This window comes from Canis lupus, chromosome 6, assembly GCF_011100685.1.
Source record: "Canis lupus familiaris isolate Mischka breed German Shepherd chromosome 6, alternate assembly UU_Cfam_GSD_1.0, whole genome shotgun sequence".
Taxonomy (NCBI): Eukaryota; Metazoa; Chordata; class Mammalia; order Carnivora; family Canidae; genus Canis; species Canis lupus.
The window spans coordinates 39,551,818-39,566,159 of NC_049227.1; the positions used below are offsets into that span (position 1 = coordinate 39,551,818).

General features: G+C 65.3%; 2 protein-coding genes across 7 annotated transcripts; one reads left to right on the forward strand and one right to left on the reverse strand.

The window, feature by feature from the left end:
* The first annotated feature begins 4,736 nt into the window (after window positions 1-4,736).
* IGFALS (insulin like growth factor binding protein acid labile subunit) lies at window positions 4,737-11,194 on the forward strand. The gene is made up of 2 exons (XM_038540789.1): window positions 4,737-8,189; window positions 9,214-11,194. The coding sequence occupies exons 1-2, from the start codon at window positions 8,027-8,029 to the stop codon at window positions 11,013-11,015; spliced, it is 1,965 nt and encodes a 654-aa protein (XP_038396717.1). The 5' UTR covers window positions 4,737-8,026; the 3' UTR covers window positions 11,016-11,194.
* A 500-nt stretch (window positions 11,195-11,694) lies between these two features.
* On the reverse strand, window positions 11,695-14,239 carry NUBP2 (nucleotide binding protein 2). Of its 6 annotated transcripts, none has more exons than XM_038540790.1 (7): window positions 14,160-14,239; window positions 13,676-13,794; window positions 13,283-13,589; window positions 12,615-12,769; window positions 12,396-12,506; window positions 12,203-12,272; window positions 11,695-12,099 (listed from the first exon to the last, which is right to left on the reverse strand). In XM_038540790.1, the coding sequence occupies exons 1-7, from the start codon at window positions 14,173-14,175 to the stop codon at window positions 11,954-11,956; spliced, it is 924 nt and encodes a 307-aa protein (XP_038396718.1). In that variant the 5' UTR covers window positions 14,176-14,239; the 3' UTR covers window positions 11,695-11,953. The 6 variants fall into 6 exon arrangements, with proteins under 6 accessions (XP_038396718.1, XP_038396720.1, XP_038396719.1 ...); XM_038540792.1 differs by having other exon boundaries at window positions 13,391-13,589; window positions 14,160-14,232; XM_038540791.1 differs by having other exon boundaries at window positions 14,172-14,193.
* Between the last annotated feature and the right edge of the window lie 103 nt (window positions 14,240-14,342).

Here is a 14,342-nt window from a genome sequence, read left to right on the forward strand (position 1 = left end):
TCTGCCCCTGGGGCTCCTGTGGTGCAGGGAGGCAGGCGGGGCAGCGGCCCGTGTCCCCAGCCTCCTCGATTGCACCTTGCAAGTGCTGTGGCCAAGGCTGAGCTGCTCTGCCGTCCTGCCCTCATGGGGCTTCTGTCCTGGCGGAGGGCACGGCTGGGCAGCAGCAGGGCCGTGGCGGGGCAGGCCCCGCCGTGGAGGGCACGTGAGCAGCAGCTGACGGCTCAAAGGAGCGAATCTTGTCCGCAGCAGCGGACAGGTTGCAGGAGGACCTTAGCACCCACCTGAAGACAGGTGTGGGGGGTGGGGGGCAGCCGTTACCAGCAGGTCTCTGCGTGCCCGCGGGACGGCCAGAGATGAAACGGTTCCCAGCCTTGTTGGGAGTGCGGGGTTCCCCGGAGACACACAAGGCCCGTGGGCGGGGTCTGGGCAGGTGGAGGCCAAGCTGCCTGTGAAGCCCCCCAGGGTGGAGGTGGCAGGCAGAGGAAGGTCAGGGTCGGTCCCGGCTGGAAATGCACCCGGGGGTCACCGGGCGCTGGGGGAGCTCGTGGGGCAGCAAGGTCAGGATGTCGGGGCTCTGGGGAGGTGCCAGGAGGAGGGGACAGGAATGCGGGACACAGGTGAGGCCAGAGGTCACCGCAGATGGGCCTGGGTGTCCTCATGTGGCCTCCGGTCTGGTGGATCCCGCGCAGGTGCACCCTGGGGTGAGCGACGACCAGCAACTGTGTGTTTCTTCGGAAGGTCGAAGAAGGAAACCCCTACGCGGCTGCTGTTTGTTCTTCAGCCACTTGGGCAGGCGGTTTTCTTTCTAGCCTTTTCTTCTTCCTTTTTTCCCTTTAGGGATTTGAGAGAGAACATGAGTGGGGTGGGGGGGTGGTGCAGTGGGGTGGGGGGTGGTGCTCAGCAGGGAGCCTGACATGGGGCCCGATCCCAGGACCCCGGGATCACGCCATGAGCTGAGGGCAGACGCTGTACCCACTGAGCCACCCGGGCACCCCTTCCTCTTTTCAAAGACCTTCAGGCATCTCCACCCCTCCACGGGGCTCGAGCCCACAATCCCAGGATGTGTCACACGCTCCACTGAGCCAGCCGGTGCCCCTTTCTTCAGAAGGGTCCGTGGTGCCCCCCGCACGCTGACCTCTTGCTGTGGCGCCTGCTTCTCAGCTCCTGGTGGGGAGGGTATCGTCTTTCTGAGCAAGAAGGTGGAGCGGAGGCACACGCAGGCGGCCAGCGAGGAGCCCTGCAGGGGGGCGAGGGGACTTCTGTGCTCGGCCTCCGTTGTGTCTTCCTGCCACGGACACCCCCTGCCCCCTAGGGCTGAGCACACGGCCTGGGTGCTGGCGGCTCGTCTCCTGACCGCTGCCCCAGGCCCTGCTGCCCCTGGAGCTGGACCTGCACCAAGTCCCTAGGGCCCTGGGACCTGTGCTCCTGGGTGGGGTCCGCTCTTGGACGTGCCCTGCGTCACTCGCCAGTCCCGGTGTGGCACGTTCCTCGCCAGCTGTGAAATCGCTCAGATTTCAGTGGCGACTGCGCTTTACCAATCAGAACCTTCAAAATTGTTTACTATGAGGTGAGGTTCACGACTGTGCACCGTTCAGGGCATTGAGCACATTGTGAGGTTGTGCCACACGCATCTCCCCCCAGGAACCCCAAACTTTTCATCACTAATCTGTCAGGAAAACCATAAAAGGTCTCTCCTGGCCCACCTACTTCTACGGATGCGGGTTCCGAGTGGGGGCAGGGCCCCCGGACGCTCCCAGGGCTCTGAAGCATGAGCCCATAGCAGAGCAGAGGTGGGGGACCGGCGCATCTGAGGTCCCACTGTGACCAGTGTGTGGTGGGGGGGGAGGACCCCGTCTCTTTCCTCTCCTTCCCCAGCTCCTGGAGAGGCCTTTAGCTGGAACCTGACTTGTCAAGAGGCTTCTGTTGAAGCAATGAGTGACCCCGCCTGCGGGAACGGGCAGGGGCGGCCGGCAGGCACTGGGGCAGAGCAGCACTGCTCTATGCTCTCCCCTAAGTAACAGCGTAATCCATAAGCTGAAAAGAAAATACGTGATATATAGCAAGGAGAGTTTTTTTTAATTAAAAAGATTTGAGAAGGGCAGCCCGGGTGGCTCAGCGGTTTAGCGCCGCCTTCAGCCCGGGGCCTGATCCTGGAGACCTGGGATTGGGCTCCCTGCGTGGAGCCTGCTTCTCCCTCTGCCTGTCTCTGCCTCTGTCTCTCTCCCCCTCTATCTCTCAGGGATAAATAAATAAAATATTTAAAAAAAAAGATTTGGGAAAAATGGGGGGTGGGGGGTGTGTGACAGAGGGAGAGAGCCTTAAGCACTGTCCCTGGAGTGTGAAGCCAGATGCGGGGCTTGATCCCACAACCCTGAGATCATGACCTGAGCCAAAACCAAGTCAGAGGCTTAACCGACTGAGCCACCCAGACGCCCTAGTAATCGGAGGTTTTAATTCTCCCTAAGAGCTAGATGGCCTAGACGGTGCATCACCAAGGACACAGGGCACACTCCCCACAACCCAACCGCGTGGCCTTTTCCAGTACAGCCTAGTGGAGGCCAGGCAACAAGTCATTATGAATTTTAAAGACCAAAACCCGAAGTACGTTCACAGACTCCAGCACTTGGGAGGAACAAATCTCTAAACAGACCACGAGCCAAAGGGTTTCACTGGAAACCACAGCAACGCCGCTGGGACCCGCCAAAGCCAGGGCCTCACGCACCTGCACGGCAGAGGAGAGGCTTCTCCCTTAAGAAACGAGAGCCAGGGAAAATTAACAAGGCAGGAAACCACAAATGCTGGAGAGGATGTGGAGAAAGGGGAACCCTCTTACACTGTTGGTGGGAATGTGAACTGGTGCAGCCACTCTGGAAAACTGTGTGGAGGTTCCTCAAAGAGTTAAAAATAGATCTGCCCTACGACCCAGCAATTGCACTACTGGGGATTTACCCCAAAGATGCAGATGCAATGAAACACCAAGACACCCGCACCCCGATGTTTCTAGCAGCAATGTCCACAATAGTCAAACTGTGGAAGGAGCCTTGGTGCCCATCGATAGATGAATGGATAAAGAAGATGTGGTTTATGTATACAATGGAATATTCCTCAGCCATTAGAAACGACAAATACCCACCATTTGCTTCAACGTGGATGGAACTGGAGAGTATTATGCTGAGTGAAGTAAGTCAATTGGAGAAGGACAAACATTATATGTTCTCATTCGTTTGGGGAATATAAATAATAGTGAAAGGGAATAGAAGGGAAGGGAGAAGAAATGTGTGGGAAATATCAGAAAGGGAGACGGAACATAAAGACTCCTAACTCTGGGAAATGAACTAGGGGTGGTGGAAGGGGAGGAGGGCGGGGGGTGCGGGTGAATGGGTGACGGGCACTGAGGGGGGCACTTGATGGGATGAGCACTGGGTGTTACTCTGTATGTTGGCAAACTGAACACCAATAACAAATAAATTTATTATAAAAAAAAAAACAAAAAACGAGAGCCAAGGGCAAACGAAATGCAAAGGAGGTAGAAGAAAACAGATCATCAAGATAGAAAACAGAAAACCCAAAAGTTAGTTCCGTGAAAAAGCTCACGAGGGTGACAAACCCTCAGTTACAGCCGCCAACAGAGAAGCACAGTGGCCGAAGGCCTGCAGGGAAGCGGGTGCAGGATGCCACCGCTGCCCGCGGAAACGACCTTTGGGGCCCCTCCGGGACTGCAAGGAAAACCACGCGGCCGCTGCCCAGAAGGGCGCGGAGACTCACCCAGACCCAGAGGGACAACCTGAATATTCGACCTGTAACAAGAAATTGAATCGATGCGAAGTCTGAAGTCTTTGTGCGGACCAAGGGCTGCCAGAGACACCACTCACGCGCTTCCAGAAAACTCCGGGCATGTCCCCGCTCCTCCTGCCAGGCAAGCGTCGTCCCGACCCTAAAGCCTCAGACGCCTCGGGAGAAGACGAGGCATCAGTCTCGGGAGCCTGGATGTAAAACTCGTAACAAAAGGCCGCAACGCTACGCACCAGGAGCAGGTGTTTGTCACAGGAGTGCCGGTCGGCTGCACGTCCAGAAACGAACACGCGGCCCGTCCTCGAGGAGGGAAGGACGATACCTCAGGGTCGGCTCAAGGTGCCGTGTGAAGGTGCAAGTGCCCCAGCGGCAGGTGTGCTCGGGGTCAGCGCCCGCGGCCATGCTTCCTCCCGCGGGCCCGGGGCGGCCCACAGCGTCCTCCCTTCGCCTCGCGCCTGCCCTGAGGCCCTTCCGCTGCTAAGGACCCTCTTGATGACAGTGGGTCTACAGTCTCGGCCAGCGGGTGAGCAGGCACGGGGCGGGGTGAGGATGGCTGTCCCTTCGACAGCATTACTGTCACATGTCAGAGTCCACGGGGATGGGCCTGATCTCAGCTCTAAGACCCCTGTCAGCGCTGGGCCCTGTGCGCAGGGAGGCGCGGAGCAGCAGAGGGCAGGATGCAGGCCGAGGAGGGGGCAGAGGCGTCCTCAGGGCAGAGCCCGGGGCGCTGGTCCCGGGATTCAGGGTCAGCGAGGAAAACCCACTGCATTTCCAGGGCTGTTAACAAGCTGGAAGCGAAATCAAGATCCCAATCACGGTAGCACTAAGCTAATAAAACTCAAATTATTTTGTCGAAAATAGTGCAAGAATTTTTTTTCTAGATTTTTTTTTTTAATTTGGGAGAAAGCGAGAGTGTGCAGCACATGAGCAAGGGGGAGGGCCAGAGGGCGAGGGAGCAGCAGGATCCCCGGGGAGCAGGGGGCCCGACGTGGGGCTCGATCCCCAGACCCTGGGATGATGACCTGAGCAGATGCTTCACCAACGGAGCCCCCTGGGCGCCCCTGGTGCAAGATTTACACAGATGACGGAAGTAAATGGGAAGGTGCTCCCCATCCCTGGGAGGAGACCGGTGGGGGGGGGGGTCTGGCGTGAGGCTCACCCAAGCCACGAGCCTGAGGGAAAAACACCAACGAGCTGCACTTCATCCAAATACACAGCTGCACTGTAAGAGACAACGTACCTTTTCTTTTTGTTGAAGGAAGCTTTACCCCGAGCACGGGGCCGGGCAGGGCCTGGACTCGGGACCCCGAGGTCGAGACCAGAGCTGAGGTCAGGCGTCGGTCCCTTACCCAGGGCCCCCCAAAAGGCGGTATTTTGAAAACCTGGGTAAGCCACAGCCCGGGAGAAATTGCTGCAAATATCCTATCTGATAACCCGTCACCCCTAAAGCCTTGGAAAACAACTTAGAAGCAAGACTTAGGCCCCCTCCCCCAGAAGGCGGGGCAAAGGAGCCGAACAGTCGCGGCCAGAGCGACATGGCACGGGGACAGCCGGCGCGTGACCGACCATGGCGTAAGCAGGCGAGGACGTGAAACCGCCGCACTGCTCGTACTTTCCAAAACGTTATCTAAGTAGTTTTGTAAGAAGCTGCACGTAGCAGCAGCCGGCTCGGGAGCGCGAGGCTCTGTCGGGCGCAGATGTGACTTACACGTAAAACCTACGAACCGTGAGCCCGCAGTTCCGCTCACACGAAGCTACCCAAGGCACGACACACGTGCACCCGAGAGTGGAAGGTCAATGCTCGTGGCCACGTCTGTGGGGCCCCCGAGTGGCAGCAACCTGGACGCATGTCACCTGGGCTGCCTCCCCACCCACCCCGCTGGAGCACAGCCTGGACCGTGTACCTCATGCCTGTGGCCGTCTCAGGGGACACCTGCGGGTGAGGGCACCCACGCGGCTGCGCCACATGCGGAGCAGAGCAAAGGACCCAGCGGCAAGGAGGGCCCCTAACTGCCATCTAGCAACGAGACCCTAACAACAGTGCAGGAGGCAGGCGACGGCAGGAGAGCCAGGCAAGATGACGTCGGCTGGGGACACGGGCTTGGGCGTGTTTTCCACGCAAACCGCAGCACAACCCCGACCCCCACCCCACCCTGGCTTTGGTTCAGACGCTGGTGGGCTGCTCGGCCCGGAAGGGAGGGACCCCCTCCCCACCCTGGGGCTTGGGGACAGGCCACCGGCCGCAGTGAGGGGACCCCGGGGTGCTTGGACAGCGTGTGCTCGGTCCCTGTGCCAGAGCGGCGGGCGGCCATGGACACCAGCCGGAGCCGGGCCCTGCCACCTTCACGGCCTGAGGCCTCCGCTCAGCGCCATGTGGGGCGTTGGGGACCGTGAAAATGGGCGGAGCCCGAGGTGACGGGACAGTGGACAGGCTCCGGCCGGTGCAGGGCCCCTGCCCGCATCCTCCCGACACTTGCTCCAGGCCGTGACCCTTCAGAACCATGACTCACGGTGACCCAGGTGACCCAGGACGACAAGTCGGCGACAGCCCGAGGGGCCGCACTCTCGCTGGTGTTTGACAAACACTGAATGAGTGCCACGGCCACGGGCCGCTCCCCCTTGGGGGTCGGGAACACTGGGCAGGGGTGCGGCCCCAAGGGGGTGTGACCCGCTGAGCACGCAGGAAGGCTCGGCCTCACCTGCTGGGGCGCACCTCAGGTCCCAGCACATCCACCGACACCCACAGGCTCCGGGCATGGTGTCCCCGGCCGCAGGCGGGTGAGCGCATCCTGAGACTCAAGCAGGGCCAGCTGCGGGGACGGGCCAGCTGAATCCCGCGTCACACATGCAGCCGGACCCAGGGTTCGCATGTGACCCCACGTCTGTGACAATCTGGAGCAAATGAAACCAGGTGCCTTGGGGAGCCCCGCAGGTGGCCAACTCCCTGAGTGGTCAGGCTCCGAGGGGCCCGGGAGGCTCCAGGGTCCCTCTGGGGGGCTGGGGGCAGCCCCAGCCGTGGGGAGGGCTGCAGCGCGGGGGCCCTGCAGGGGTTTCCAGAATGAGCCCCGTCCCCTCCCTCCCCACCTGGCTGAAGGCCCCGCAGGGAACGTGCTGAGTCCGCACTTTGCGCTGTGTAAACGCGTGTTTACCGTGTAAATTTCTGGGCGTGGACTTTCTCCCGGCGGATCTATAATTTCTCAGAACAGAGGCTGAGACCCGACCTGGGGATCAATCAAAGCTCGATAAAGGGAGAGATAAAGCCGCCCTCGCCCCACCCCCGCCACGGGAGCTGTGGGCCGGCGGGCTGAGGCTGGGGAGGGTGCCGCAGTCCCGGGGGGCCCCCGCCCCTCTCCCTGGGGCCCGGCCACATCCAGCCCAGCCCCCATGGGACCCACAGAGTCGGGGCCCATCGAGGTGCGGGTGCGCCGGGGTGGGGCGTGGCTGGGGGCCCTGCTGCCTGGGAACCTTCTTCCCGGCCTGACCTGGGGCCGACCTCAGGCGGGGCACCGGGCCTATGGCGGGGTGGCCATGGCCCCACGGGAGCTCCAGAGGCCGGGCCGCGTCCCCAGGCAGGTGGAGGCTGGTCCCAGGGCCACAGGACGGCTCCCCCAAAGCCAGGCCTCTCCGCTCCTCCCGGGAGGGCTGTGCGGGGGAAAGCAAACACAAGGTGGCCGCCCCGGTGTTCCTAGAAGAGGTCGGGGGGAGGAGGTGCGGCCAGACACCAGCTGACCCCGAGGTCCCAGGAGCCAGGCTAGGCCAAGGCTGGGCCGGGCCTGGGGAGTCCTCACAAGGACCCCACCCAGGCTGTTAGGAAACGGGCAGGGGAAGGAGGAGGGGGTCAGCGTGCCAGGCTCTTCTCCTGCTTAACTCCCACGTGGCCATCTGCTGAGGGGAGGTCCCCCGCCGCTGCCCCAGGGGCCCCTATGAGGGGCAGGAGACCAGCCAGACGAGGGGACCTCCTCTCCTGGCTTCCCCCAACCTGTCTTGAGCCTCCCAGCCCAGCAGACTGCTCCGGGGGACACCCCTGTCCCCCACGGGCCTGCCGCCCGGCTCTGCCCCGCCCAGTCCTGCAGAAGGATGGCTGGGGGTGACCACCGGGGCCTCGGAACCGTACCCGGCCCACCTTGAGCCCTCAAGGTAGCTTCGGGGTGAATGCAGCCCCCCAGGTCCCCCCTGCGCCGTCTGCATCCTAGACACTTGGGGCCGATGCTGGCCGCTGGGCACGGGAGGGTTAATGGAATCGGGGCCAGTCGGGCTGGGCTGGGCTGGCCGGCCACGGGGTGCTGGCTGCCCCGGCAGTGGGGAAATCAGAGGGCAGGCGCAGCCGGCCCCAGCAGAAGCATCCAGCTCAAGGCCTGCCTGCGCTCCGCCCCGCAGCCGGATGGCCCTGATCAGAGGTGAGGTGCCTCAAGGGCCCTGGCCCCTCACTCGGGGGTCCCAACCCTGTGCCCCCCGAGCCCCATGGCCAGGGGCAGCCCCAGGGAAGGCTCAGCTCAGGGCAGACCAACATGGCAGGCGTCGCGGCTGAGGCGCTGCCTAGGGATGCACCCTTGGGCACCTCTCTGGCCCCAGGGCCCATCTCTTCACACCTCCGCCCTGGGGAACCCTTCCCTAGGCTGGGGACTGCTGCCCTCGCAGCCCCTCAAGGCCAGGCCATGTCACCCCATTCCCCTCGGGGCCCAGCCCCATGCAGGTGGGTGTGGGGCATCCTCTGGCCTCATCCTGAGCCCTCCAAGGGCAGGGACAGGCCCAATGCGGTGGGCAGCCCAGTGATCCACGCAGGTTTTGGGGTGCTGTTGGTGTGGGGCCCAGTGTCCTTTGTCCCGGAAGGCCCCTGCCTCCTGATGAGTTGATGGCGGGGAGTCCCGTCCGCCCCACTCTACCCCTCCGCCAGCGCCAAGCTCCGTACCCGGGTGTGAGGTGCGCAGGCCAGGGAGCACATGGGTGAGGGCCCCCCAACCGGGGAGCCGAACCGGGGCAGCCTGACCTCAAGAGCACGGAGCACACGCCTGCTCAGGCCTGTTCCAGAATGTCCACTCCCCCCCAAGCCCACCTGGTGACACGGCCCCATCGAGCGTCCCCAGAGGGACGCAGACCGCCCCACAGCCAGGTACCCCTACCCTCAGGTCTCTCCCGACCTGGCGTCCTTCCCCTGGTGCACCTGCAGGCCTGGAAAGGGCAGGCGGTTCTGAGCTGCGAGAGGTGCCCATTGTCCTGCGTGGCTCCGCTTCCCTCTCAGGCGGGCAGAACACAACTCCGAGCTCCCACCTTTCTCTGGGCTGTCAGCAGGCCACCATCTCCGGTCAGGCACCACGGTCGGGAGTGGAGTTCCACGCTGGAGCACATGTGTAGGCTGTGGCCTGGAACGTTCCCAGTCTCCCTCAGCCCGGGGCTCACACCCTCTGGCCCCTGTCCCCGCAGGAGGCCCGGTCCTGGCCATGCTGCTGGTCTCCTGGGCAGCGCTGGGCCCTCGCGGCCTGCAGGCAGCAGAGCCCGGGGTTCCAGGGGCCCCCGAGAGCCTGCAGTGCCCGGCCGCCTGCACCTGCGGCCACGACGACTACATGGACGAGCTCAGCGTCTTCTGCAGCTCCCGGAACCTCACGAGTGTGCCCGATGGCATCCCGGCCGGTGCCAGGGCCCTGTGGCTGGATGGCAACAACCTGTCCTCCATCCCCGAGGCGGCCTTCCAGAACCTCTCCAGCCTGGGCTTCCTGAACCTACAGGGCAGCGGGCTGGCCAGCCTGGAGCCGCGGGCACTGCTCGGCCTGCAGCAGCTCCGCCACCTACACCTGGAGCGGAACCAGCTGCGCGGCCTGGGGGCCCACACCTTCCTGCACACGCCGGGCCTGGCCTCGCTCGGCCTCAGCAACAACATGCTGGGCCGGGTGGACGAGGGCCTCTTCCGGGGCCTGGCCGACCTCTGGGACCTGCACCTGGGCTGGAACGGCCTGGCCGTGCTCCCCGACGCCGCCTTCCAGGGCCTGGCCAGCCTGCGCGAGCTGGTGCTGGCGGGCAACAAGCTGGCCTACCTGCAGCCCCCACTCTTCTGCGGCCTGGGGGAGCTCCGGGAGCTGGACCTGAGCAGGAACGCCCTGCGCAGCGTCAAGGCCAACGTGTTCGTCAAGCTGCCCAAGCTGCAGAAGCTCTACCTGGACCACAACGTCATCGCTGCCGTGGCGCCCGGTGCCTTCCTGGGCATGAAGGCGCTGCGCTGGCTGGACCTGTCGCACAACCGCGTGGCCGGCCTCCTGGAGGACACCTTCCCTGGCCTGCTGGGCCTGCACGTCCTGCGCCTGTCACACAACGCCATTGCCGGCCTGCGGCCGCGCACCTTCCGAGATCTGCACTTCCTGGAGGAGCTGCGGCTCGGCCACAACCGCATCCGGCAGCTGCCTGACAAGGCCTTCGAGGGCCTGGGCCAGCTGGAGGTGCTGACACTCAACGACAACCAGATCCGTGAGATCGAGGCAGGCGCCTTCGTCGGCCTGCTCAGCGTGGCTGTCATGAACCTGTCTGGGAACTGCCTGCGGAGCCTCCCCGAGCGCACCTTCCAGGGCCTGGGCCGGCTGCACAGCCTCCACCTGGAGCGCGGCTGCCTGGGCCGTGTCCGCCCGCACGCCTTCGCTGGCCTGTCGGGGCTGCGGCGGCTCTTCCTCAAGCACAACGGCATCACAGCCGTGGACGAGCAGGGCCTGTGGGGGCTGGCGGAGCTGCTGGAGCTGGACCTCACAGCCAACCGGCTCACGCACCTGCCGGCGCGGGCCTTCCAGGGCCTGGGCAAGCTGGAGTACCTGCTGCTCTCGGGCAACCAGCTGGCGGCGCTGGCAGCCGACTCCCTGCGGCCCCTGCAGCGTCTCTTCTGGCTGGACGTGTCGCACAACCGCCTGGAGGGGCTGCCGGATGGCGAGCTGGCCGAGCTGGGGCAGCTGCGCTACCTGAGCCTCACCAACAACTCCCTGCGGATCTTCACGCCGCCGGCCACCGGCCTGGAGCGCCTCTGGCTTGGGGACAACCCCTGGGACTGCGGCTGCGCACTCGGTGCCCTCAGGGCCTTGGCTCTGCGGGAGCCGGGCGTCGTGCCGCGCCTCGTCCAGGCCGCGCCCGAGGGGGACGATGGCCAGCCACCCATCTATGTTTCCAACAACATCACCTGCGCCGGCCCCCCGGGCGTCTCAGGCCTCGACCTGCGTGACGTCACCGACGCCCACTTTGCTCAGTGCTGAGCGAGGCTGGGACCGGCTGGTGGCCCCTGGGGGCAAAGTGGGCCCTCGGTGTCCCCCTCGGCAGACACGACACAGCCCCAGGGGCCTGGTCCCTGACCGATGGATGGGAGGGGGGAGGGAAGGGGCCACATACATCCTCAGGGTCCCAGCCGTAGTTTATTAAAAGCCATCTGACACAAGCGTGTGACCCCGGGGCATAGCTGGGGGTGGGTGGTGGGTGGAGGAAAGCTCTGCCCTGTGGCTGCCACCCTACAACCCTCCAAGGATGCCTGCCCATGCCTGAGGGGCGGCAGCGCCCCCTTCCCGTTGTTCGGAGCCCCTGGTCCTGCGAAGGTGGCACAGCTGGGCCCCCCCCATGCCCCTGCCCTCTCCCTCCAACCAGGAAGCATCAGTCTGTGCCCCCCTGCCCCAGTCCCTCCCGCCCTCCTGCACCTTGCCCCCTTTCCCACCCAGCTCTGCCGGCCGCCACGGGGAGGGTGTGGGGGAGGGCGTGGGAGCCGTGGGGCTGAGCCCCCTAGGGGCACGCGAGTCCTCAGCACCATGCCCTCCGCAGTCTACCTCTCGCTCAACCCAGGGGCTGCGGGGCCTAAGGGCGGCGTCACAGGCACAGCTGGCAGCTGCGGGGGCACCGAGACCCGGACAGGATGGCGCGCGGCTCTCTGAAGCATCAGGCCCGAACCACGCCGGTGGAATACGTTTAATTGTGGGCTCCTCTGAGGCCAACCGGCCCAACACCTCACAGGCTGCGCCCCAGCTCAGTCACCAGCATCGTGGGCAACAGACGCCCAGGGTCTCCTGGACCCTGTGACCCACGGGGCCCCGGAGGCAGCCGGCCATGCCCTGGGGCATGCTGTTCTCTGAGGGCTCAGGCCACCCCCCCAGGTAGAACCACCCACCGCCCCCAGATGCGGGGAGACACAGCGGTGTGGCTGCCTTGGTTAGGAGAGCCGAGCGGGTGCCTGGCTCAGAACCTTCTGGGCTATGGAGAAGAGCGCGGGGAAGGCAGAACTCTTAGGGAAGTCCCTGATGAAGTCTCGCCCTTCCTCGAGACTCCCGCAGAGCTCAGGGTCCAGAGGCACGGAGCCTGCGGAGGAAGAGGGCGGGGACGGGCCGTGAGGGTGGCGGAGGGCGAGCCCGTCCTCCCGGGCCCCCGGAACAAAGCTCAGCTGCGGCCCTGACACACTCACCCAGGAACGGGACTCCGGCGAGCGTGGCCAGCTCCTCCCCGCCTCCTCGGGAGAAGACGTTGGTGCACTCCTAGGAGAGAGGTGCACGGGGCCTGAAGGACACCCCGCCCCCCCGCGCTCGGGGGTGGGTCCCTGGCTGCCCTCCCGGCCCATGGCATGCCTGACCCCACCCCGCCAAATCCTCATGACTCACTGCGCAGTGTGGGCAGACGAAGCCACTCATGTTCTCCACGACCCCGAGCACCTGCAGCCCTGTCTTCCGACAGAAGGTCAGCTCCCGCCTCACGTCCCCCACGGACACCGCCTAAGGCCCGGGAACCAGTCACCGCCGGCCGCTGGGTAACCTCAGAGCACAGCGCCAAGAGTACGGAGGGCAGACGGAGGTGCTCGGCTTTGGGAGCGGCCGCCATACCTGGGGCGTAGTGACCACGAGGGCCCCCAGGGGACTGTAGGGGCGCAGGGCGTCCACGGTGGCCATGTGCTCATCAGAGGTTCCCGGCGGCGTGTCCACGACCAGGTAGTCCAGCTGCCCCCAGGCCACATCAGACACGAACTGCTTTATGAGTGCTGTGAAGGCCCAGGGTCTCACTGGGGGCGCAGCATGCCCCTCGCCTCCAGCTGGCCTGCTGCTCGGGGGGCCTCTGCAGGCCCAGGGCCCGCCCAGCACAGCAGGGCACGCCTCTCACGGTGGAGCGGGGCACACAGCAGGCCCCCCCCCCCCGCGAGCACCTCTCCCTTCCCAGCTGTGGGCTGCTCCCGCCCCATCAGACTTCCACTCAGGTCTGACCCAGGAGCTGTAATCCTCGGGGGGCCGTCAGCACCTGCACTCGGGGACACCTCAAGCTTTTGCAGGAGGAGGGGAGCTGTGGCGGCAGGGGAGCCTGCTGCCTGCCCCCCCCCCCAATTACAGGGGCTCAGTGGGGCCCAGGCTGGGCGGCCTCAGGTCTGAGCTTGGGGATGGGGGTGTGGTGACGCCAGCCTCGGAGGTGCCTCCTGTTCCCAACTCCGTGTGGGCCCGACTGTTCAGGTGAGCAGCACGACCCCTTGGGAACAATCAGCTGTCAGGGTCTCCCACATTACCCGAAAACCCTGGGGCGGACGGCGCGCAGCTCCCACAGGACTCCCGCATTGACTTGTGGGTGCCACGGGGGCAGCTGGGAGAAGCGGGAAGGCGGACTGCGGCGTTACCGTTCTTCTTGGGGCCCCTCCACACCACGGCCTCGTCGGGGTTCTCCAGCAGGAAGCCCACGGACATGAGGGAGATGCTCTGCTCCTGGTCCACAAAGACCGGTACCCAGCCGCCGTCACACTGGTGCACAGCCCTGCCCTGTGCCCGCAGCATGCGGGGGATGCTGGGGCCGCACAGGTCCACGTCGAGGATCCCCACCTGCGAGGAGGCAGGATGTCCGCGGCGTGCAGGGGCCGCGAGGCGGGCAGAGGCTGAGGACCGCGGTGGCTGGGCGGGGGGCTCACCTTCTTGCCGGCATGGCGCAGGGCCAAGGCCAGCTCCGCGGAGATGGTGCTCTTCCCCACGCCCCCCTTCCCCGAGAGCACGAGGAGGATGTGCCGGACGCCTGCCAGGTTTCCGGGCCCTGAGCAGGAGAGGGGGGCACGACGCAGGTTGCCCTCGCACCGGGCGCCCTAGGAGGCCCCCAAGCACCTCGCGTGGCCCTAAGCTGAGACCCGCCCTTGGCCCCGACGGACGCCAGCGCCCTCAGGGGGAAGGCCTTCCGCGGCGGTCCCGGCCCACCTGGGGAGCCCTGACTCCGCCCCGCCCGTCGTCAGCACCTGCGAGGCCGCGCACCTGGAGCTGCGGGAGTACTGCGGGGGAACCGGCGCCGGGAGCCTGTGTCGGGGCGGCCCCCCCAGCACCCAGGCCCGGTCCCCGGGAGCCCAGCGCTGCCCCCCCCCCCTCCGCTCCCCTCTTCTCCGGCCGCGGTCCCGCCCGCGCGCTCACCAGCCGCCGTACCCATCCCGGACGCCGCGCCGCGCGGCTTCCGCTTGCGGCCACGCCCCCGCGCAGTGCCCGCCCCCCGGCCGTCCTCATAGGCTCCCTCGCGCTCCGCTCAGCCAATCACATCCTACGTAAGGGGCATGTAGGTTCCGGGTCCGACGACGACCGGAAACGGGCTCCACTCCG